The sequence below is a fragment of the Anarrhichthys ocellatus genome, unplaced genomic scaffold (assembly GCF_004355925.1).
Source record: "Anarrhichthys ocellatus isolate YVR2014 unplaced genomic scaffold, GSC_Weel_1.0 scaffold1522, whole genome shotgun sequence".
NCBI classification, from domain to species: domain Eukaryota; kingdom Metazoa; phylum Chordata; class Actinopteri; order Perciformes; family Anarhichadidae; genus Anarrhichthys; species Anarrhichthys ocellatus.
Genome location: NW_022281496.1, coordinates 2413 through 10845, shown reverse-complemented (window position 1 = coordinate 10845; position 8433 = coordinate 2413). Strand labels below are relative to the sequence as shown.

The following is an 8433-nucleotide window of genomic DNA, read 5'->3' as shown; positions in this document are numbered from 1 at the left end:
CTATACAACCAGAGGAGTCGCCCCCTGGTGGACACTCGAGAGAATGCGGGTATAAGACATGAAGCATCGGATTCACTTTTCAGAACCGGAGGTTGTCGCCTGGCTCAACAGTACATTTAAAAACAGATGAACAAAGACAGACTGGAGATGTTTTATCACAACAATCGCAAACATTTCAAGCGTCAGCAATGTAGCTTTCATAATTAACGCGTTTGTTCCACTAAATAGCCTGCACTAGTGTCTAAATAAATAGATAAAATAAATAAGTGACAAAAAAATGGTATTGAATTGCATTGTGACAAATGACGAATTCCTGGAGTTTGACCCACACTAGTGACTAACAGTCAGCATATGTTGGCCTCTGCTGCTTACATTTAGACAATTCCTTTTTTAAATTTGTCTCTTGCAAGTCCCACAACTATAAACGCAACGCTTTGTAGCTGGAGAGCCTCTTCAGCTCAGTGCTGACCGTGCAGTTCGGCTCACAGCGTCCCTAAAACTAACGACAGTCGTTTGCATCGCTGCAATTCTGTGAAGACGTTTCCAAATGTCTCTCTAGTCTTCAGATTCTCTTCTCTCTTTCTGTCCTTTTGTATTGTTGCGTTTATTGTTTTCCTGGCAGCGATTCTCCAGCTGCAACCGATAACAGCTGCAGACAGTCAGACCGCCCAGAAAATAACTGTGTGTGTGTGTGTGTGTGTGTGTGTGTGTGTGTGTGTGTGTGTGTGTGAGACATGTAAATTGCAGCCGGTGCTGTAATAAAGACGGTCCAAGTGGTCCATTAACCTTGTGGCGTTTCATAAACCCGTCTGCTGTTAACTGCAGTGAACTCTGAACTCTGAAGGTTTATCATCCAGAGAAACGAGCTTCAGGAACGTTGGAGGAACGTTTGTGAAGCTCGTCAGTTGTGATTTACTGAAGATTCTTCTTCTGTAGCAAAACTACAGAGTCAAAGTACTCTGTTACAAGTACAAGTCCTGCATTCACAATGTGGCTTAAAGTGACTCTGAGGAACTTTGATCTGGTCCTGAACCAGTCTCAGTGTAGTCCTGATCCTCTATCAGAACTCCATCAGTAGAGAGACCATCAGAGAGAAGATGGTCTGTTTCTATAGAGTTATTCTTGATGCTCGTCATCGGAGCCACCGGGTCGGATTCTGGTGAAACCAGATGAACTCATGCAGGTTCACCAGAACCTCCTTCAGCTCAGACTCCAGCAGAGACCGGTCCACCGTGAACAGACCCAGGTTCTCCAGCAGAGACCGGTCCACCGTGGACAGACCCAGATCCTCTAGCAGAGACCGGTCCACCGTGGACAGACCCAGATCCTCCAGCAGAGACTGGTCCACCGTGGACAGACCCAGATCCTCCAGCAGAGACCGGTCCACCGTGGGCAGACCCAGATCCTCCAACAGAGATCGGTCCACCGTGAACAGACCCAGGTCCTCCAGCAGAGACCGGTCCACCGTGGGCAGACTCAGATCCTCCAACAGAGACCGGTCCACCGTGAACAGACCCAGGTCCTCCAGCAGAGACCGGTCCACCGTGGACAGACCCAGGTCTGGCTTCTTCTTACAGTAACGTCAACTACAAAATACTAAAGTCAAGTACAAGTACCTCAAAATTGTACTTACGTAAAGTACTTGAGTAAATGTACTTAGTTATATTCCACCACTGCAATCAAATGTGCAAACATGTACAAACAGATTCTCTTTCTCTCCTTTGAATCATCTAAAGAATAACTAAATGTTTCGGAGGACGATACTTACGTGGTTACAGTCAGGAGAGATCTCAGATTCCTGCAGAGACGAGAGAGAAAGAGGTCAACGGTCACACTCGGGTCAAGGATGTAATGCTAGAAAATAGGAAAAAAACGCCGAGGGAGGGATGGGGGGGGGACACTTTTGCAAAGCACCGTATGTGTGCCACACATGTGACACATTAAAGAGAGACACACAAACACTTAACATATGGTCCTCCCACACAGGACAACAGCCCTTCGTATATCACATATGAACAAAGCAGCAGCAGCTCTTCAGACTCTCCCACAACATCCTCGACTATCAGAGGAAAACGCAGCAGAGAAGCTTCTCTTACAGCTTCACACCACTTTGCAGTAAAACATAAATAAAAAAGACATGAAAGCTCGGCCCACGGGGACAGAGACAAACAGAGACACTGGTTTTATAAACCGTCGTTTCCACTCAAAGTTTCAGAGGCAGAGGAACAAATGTAATGAGGAAACGGACCCTCAGCGGCCTCCAGGATTAGAATTACCAAATTAGTGAAACTATGAGTTATTGATTAACGAAGGCGCTGTTCCATCCACATCAAAAGGCTTCTGAAAGGAGATTAATGGAGAGGACGGATCAAAGCGGTAACAGAGGCTAATTGTGTCTGGGTAATGGGTGGGAGTAACGTGACAAAATATCACAAAGAAGCTAATGTGATACGCTGAGAAGTCGGCAGTGTGAGACCAAACCTCTGCACGTTTAAGCCAACAAAAGCTGTATTGTAGATTTACTCTGGCCGTCTCGCCGGTTGAACAAAATGTCTTTGTGGTCCGCGGCACCAGAACCGTACCATCTGGGAATACAAGTGACTTTATAAATGACTATATGTAAAGTGAAAATGAGCTACTGTCATCCATCTTTAGCCCCTTTTTAGCTCATCGGTTGGGTTATTTTACGGCACATTTGCTGGTTTGTTTCAGTCTCAGCGCGCTTATAAACCAACAGAACGCTTCCTGCTGCAGCAGACAGCAGACAGACACAGTTAAGAGACCAGCTGGTGAACAAAGTGGAGCATTTAGCAGCCAAAGAGACTCAAGAGTTGGTGGAGAACAAACAAAGAGCTAACCAGACAGGTGCACTTCCGCCAGGTGTGTCTGCAGCTACCACTGCAGTATTTGATTGAAAGAATACAGCCCACACGTCTACCCACGTCTAGACACCAGTGGGCTGTAAGGCGTCGTAACACACACTTTATTCAAAATCAAGAACAAAGCAGTGACGTATGCAGGCAATCGGCTCGAAGACGTCGTATAAGACTCAAGTGGTTGCGTTAGATTTTCTTTTGTAGTGAATCAACGGATCATAAAACTCACGGTTTCGGATCGGATCACGGATCAGAGTCACAGACCGGATCAGCACAAAAGATACAAATTGTGATTAGTGATCCATATTTGCAGATACAGATTCCTTTTGTTGTTTCATTATAGCAGCTGGTCTACAAGGCTGCAGAGTATTTATTTATTTTTTGGACACTACCGGCCGGTTCAGGGTGGTGAGTGAGCAGTCAGCAGGCAGTCAATGGTAGTATAAAAACCAGAAAATAAAAGTTGTTTAAAGAAAGTGCGAGTCCTTGAGCGTGCAGCCATAACTGGACAGTTTGCTGCAGCACAATGAGCGGTTAACCGTGGACGGACACAGAGGTGCACAGTCACTCATGCACACATGTAGCCGATAGCATAATCCTCCCGGTGGAGATAATAATAATGTAACCGTAATGGTTTGCATGGTGCCGTTTTGGTAAAATAACACTGTACTGAAATTAATAAAAGGCCGAAGACTGATAATTATTACCAAAGGAAAAAGTATTATTGGAACAAAAGATTCGGCTTTAAAACATTATTTTTTTATTTGTTGACAAATTCATAAACTAATACATTTCCTCTTTCTCGTTTTCATGTGTCATTTACTTATCGTATATTTGTTCTTATTTCTGTCTTTGTGCCGCTCTGTCTCGTCTCATCTTACATCAGTGTGATGTCCATGATGTCACAGGCCTGTTGGCGCTGAGGCAAAGTGACTTCCTGTCCAGCAGTTCGTTTATAACCATCCTCAGGGCACAAACCAGCACAAATAAATACTCAAACTGAACTGAAACCGAACGCTGCTTTACTGCCAGTTAGCTGCCGCTGGGCTGTGTGTGTGTGTGTGTGTGTGTGTGTGTGTGTGTGTCTTTCCCTGGAGAAGAGGCAGATTTATAAGAGCCATTTACCTCTTCAGGAGGCCACAGCTGTTCATAGAGTTGAAGCGATGTAATTATCTCAGTAAAGAGGGCATCGCTCAAAGGCCGCTGGAGGAGTGTGTGTGTGTGTGTGTGTGTGTGTGTGTGTGTGTGTGTGGGGGTGTTTGACGTCAGCATGGTGGATGTTTTTTCACAGACATCCCTTCGGTGTGTTTACGTCGGTAACACTTACACTTACGCATTTATAAGCAGTGAATTAAATCTGATTGGAGTGATGGTTCGAAGGGAAATAAATTTAAACATAAATTCAAATAGATTATCTTTCAATTAAAATATTTCAATGTTTCAGATTTTGTGGCGTCTAAGACCGCGTTTAACAACAGCAGAACGACATCACAACATCCACTCTGACACAACTGGTGAGTTATCCAAGTCTCATGTATCCAGTCGAATGTTTACCACTTCACTTAAGTTAGGTTTAGTAAAAGATCGTTAAATACTTAGTTAGGTTTGAGAAAAGATTGTTAAATACTTTGTTAGGTTAAATAAAAGATAGCGAAATACTTAGTTAGGTTTAGTAAAAGATCGTGAAATACTTAGTTAGGTTTGAGAAAAGATCGTTAAATACTTAGGTTTAATAAAATATCGTTAAATACTTAGTTAGGTTTGAGAAAAGATCGTTAAATACTTAGTTAGGTTTGAGAAAAGATCGTTAAATACTTAGTTAGGTTTGAGAAAAGATCGTTAAATACTTAGTTAGGTTTAGTAAAAGATCGTGAAATACTTAGTTAGGTTTAATAAAAGATCGTTAAATACTTCGTTAGGTTTAGGCAACTGAATTACTTTGGTTTAGTGAAGATCGTAAAATGGTTTGCGTTAAAATAAAAAGTGGCGTTACTTAGGTACGGAGGTTACATGACAAACGAATCAACGTTTTACTCGTTTCACACAGCAGTCTTCTGGCTGAAAGAGCATTCTCTGTTTGTTCATTAAAAAAATGACTAATCAACTAAACTAATCGACAAAAAACCAAAACAACCAATTAGTCCACTAATCACATTAGAGAGGGCAGCTCTATATGTATTTTTGCTGAAATAAAAAAACGTTTGCATAAACCGAACTGGCACGGATGAAACTCTTTATTCATCAAGACTTTTCACTGTTTTTGATTCTTCGTTCACCACGAGGCATGAAAAAGATTACAGGGTGATTAACTGGTATATATATCAATTATATATATAATATATATATAATTGATATTTATCCGTCACACAAAAAAATATTTGTTTTGATTTTTCAATCACAAAGAGAAGCAGGAAGTCATCACCCTGTTGGTCACCTGACAGCTGGAGGGCTTGCTCCTCCGTCAGGTTGATTATTACCTTGCTGAGTCTGCAGCCGAGGAGGGAAAACCTCAAACCACATGAAACCTTTCCCTCCACAACAATAGTTCGGTGTTAAGGTGCTTTTTTAAACAGGTGGCGGTTTCTAGTACATAAGCCTGCAACTTCCGTCGATTTTCATTATAGATCAATGCATTTTGTTGCAACTATACAATTAGATATTTAATTTATAAAATGTCAAAAACCATCACGAGTTCCCAGAGACACTCAGTTTATGATTATAAACCTTCACCTGATTTATTTTATCCTGGCAGTGCAGACTTTAACAGAGACTGAGTAAATGAACTATGAAAAATACAAATAATTAACTAAATGTTCAGGGGCCATTGGGGGGGGAGACTAAATCTGAACTGCAGCTTGTTGATGCCAGGGTCTTTAAATAACATCTAAACCTAAGATGTTAAATAAATAAATAAGTCAGCAGCTCAGCAGTGAAACAGCACTATATTTAGTTTATAAGTCAAACTCTCCTAAACGTCTGTAATTACTTTGTTTATAAAGCGTTGATCTGACTCCAATAATGCATCATATAGTGGAGCCGGTTCTGCTGCAGGTAAAAAACAATGTTTTGCAAAGTTACAAAAATAAATATTAAAAAAACCTGCAGATATTTGTAAAAGTGTGAACACTTACTCATAATGATTTGTACCATTTGCACATTTAGTATAAATAAAATATTTGTAGCTTCTGGAGGAATTAAATCAAGAGGAGAACGTGGATTTGTATAGTGCCCTAAATCAATCTGCGTGTGTGTGTGCGCGTGCGTGTGTGTGTGTGTGCGCGCGTGTGTGTGTGCGTGTGTGTGCGTGTGTGCGTGTGTGTGTGTGTGCGCGAGTGTGTGTGTGTGTGTGTGTGTGCGCGCGCGTGTGTGTGTGTGTGTGTGTGTGTGTGTGTGTGTGAGTGACGCAGGTGTGGATGTTCACATCTGCACCAGTGTCCCGCTGTGTGGATGTAAACCACCGGTGCGACACACCCAGCAGATGCCCATCACCTCACCGCTGCGCACCCCGCTAGTTCACTCACCCGGGCGGCCGCTTACCTCTCTGCGGTCCTGCAGGCACTCCAGCACGGCCAGGTTGTTGGTCCAGGTGTGCTTGGGACAGAGGCGGGACAGGTCCTCCCGGCAGGCCTCCTCCTCCGACAGCTTCCAAGCGGTCGCCCTTCGAGGCTGAGAGGCCCCAGCGACGCCAGCAGCAGCAGCATCGGCGGAGGAGGAGGCGGCGGCGGCGGCGGCTGCGGCGGCAGGTGCATCCTTGGCCGGGGGATCCGCGGCTCTGAGGCCGGTTGGAGAGTTGGGCGGCTCGGCCGGGCCGCCGGCAGCCTTCGAGCCGAGGACGGAGCCGAAGCAGCCGCAGAGACACACGGACGTCAACAGCAGCGGCAGCAGCTGAGAGTAACTGTATGCCGCCATCTTCGCACCACTGACAAGCTGGTACTGATGATGAGGCTGCATCACTTCCGGTCAGAGAGTTCACAATAAAAGCCTTTTGTCCAGAAGAAATATTCAACTTCCGGTCATTGTATTTAAACAATGTCTACCGATTATTTTAATTATTTACTCTAATGGATTGTAAGCTGGTATAAGTCATCTTAGTTTTAAGTAAAAGTTTCCTACCACTGTAATAACTAAATTATTTACCACCAATAAATAAAAAATCCTGCATTGAAAAATATTTTTACAAGCGAAGAAGAAAGACAAATAATACAGTAGGGTTTAACAGACTGTTCTGGATTCACAATTCCACCCTATCTTTTTATATATTTATATAATTTATTCATGTACAATAAGGCTATTTTGAACCGGAAAAGCTTTGTTTTATTTGTGTTTTGGTTTAGCTTCGACTTATTTTGCTCTTATTGTTTTATTTTCTTTACTTTTGTTTTGATGGTACAAATGTGAAATGTGGTTTATCGTAAAAGCTGAGAAAACTAGATTTGAAACTATACTGGAAGAGCATTAGTGTGTGTGTGTGTGTGTATGTGTGTGTGTGTGTGTGTGTGTGTGTGTGTGTGTGTGTGTGTGTGTGTGTGTGTGTGTGTGTGTGTCCTCCCCGTTTGAACAGCTGAGTAAAGGGGAACCAGTCAGCAATAAATCCTCCCAGTTTAGAGCTGACAGCTGTTGTGAGGATTCTTCTGGTTCATCACCAGCCAAACATCCATCCTGCTGTCAGAGTTAGTTATTTTATTTTGAAGGTATCTTATATTTGCTTTGACTATAAGTCACACATTTGTCTTATAATTGTTTTTTAACATATTGTTTTACAACTCTTTCCACGATGTGGTTATGCAGAAAGCGGTCCATGTCTCTGCAGATCCCGAACAATCGGGACCTCATCTCTGGAAAACAGTTTTTCTTTGTAGATGTCTTTATATTGACTGAATGAATCTCTGCTGAGTTCCCATTACATTCTGTTGAATGAATGAAACAAACAGATGAAAATGGAGCCGTCAGCTGTTCCAGACTTCAGCTGAGCTGACTCACAGGAAAACAAGCGACAGCAGAGAAATCCCTCCACGGTTCAGTTTGTCTCTGTTGAAGATCATCTTTTATTTTCTCAGATGTCAGACTTTGTGTTCCGATATCAGAGTTGATGGATGAATTATGTTCAGTCTATACTGGCTGAAGTATCAGTCGTCTCAGTAATTTCCTAAAACAGCTGGTCACTATAGTTTTTATTTATAGGAAACAGAAGGAAATAGCCATTTGTTGGGGGACTATTTTAAGCGGCGGATGAATCCTTATTTTCGGCAGCAGGATGGTGAATGTGAGCTCTATCAGGCTGTGATACACACACACACACACACACGCATTACTTATTAGAATATAATACTTTTAACCAGAACAACTTAAGATCAAACTAACCCTAAAGACTGAACGAAATACGTCATCAGGCTCCCTCATTGTCTGAGGATGCTTCCAGAAAAAAAAGATTCCTGAAGTGTTTGTTCCAGGCTCAGCTGCTGCCGTTGACCCCTCGGTCAGGAGTTCAACCGACAACTGCTGCTGGTCCACCTCACACGCACGCACACACACACACACACACACACACACACACACA

The 8433-nt window shown here is 42.9% G+C and overlaps 1 protein-coding gene across 1 annotated transcript; it reads right to left on the bottom strand.

Annotated features, from left to right (window-relative positions):
- Positions 1-1340: 1340 nt before the first annotated feature.
- On the bottom strand, positions 1341-6826 carry LOC116377665 (Golgi apparatus protein 1-like). The gene is made up of 2 exons (XM_031839364.1): positions 6414-6826; positions 1341-1798 (listed from the first exon to the last, which is right to left on the bottom strand). The coding sequence occupies exons 1-2, from the start codon at positions 6783-6785 to the stop codon at positions 1742-1744; spliced, it is 429 nt and encodes a 142-aa protein (XP_031695224.1). The 5' UTR covers positions 6786-6826; the 3' UTR covers positions 1341-1741.
- Between the last annotated feature and the right edge of the window lie 1607 nt (positions 6827-8433).

Bases quoted from the DNA above. Each gene is read 5' to 3' on its own strand.
- LOC116377665 (XM_031839364.1), bottom strand. From the start codon at position 6,785: ATGGCGGCATACAGTTACTCTCAGCTGCTGCCGCTGCTGTTGACGTCC. The intron at 1,799-6,413 runs GTAAGCGGCCGC...TCGTCTCTGCAG, and splicing joins GCCTGCAGGACCGCAGAGAG to GAATCTGAGATCTCTCCTGA.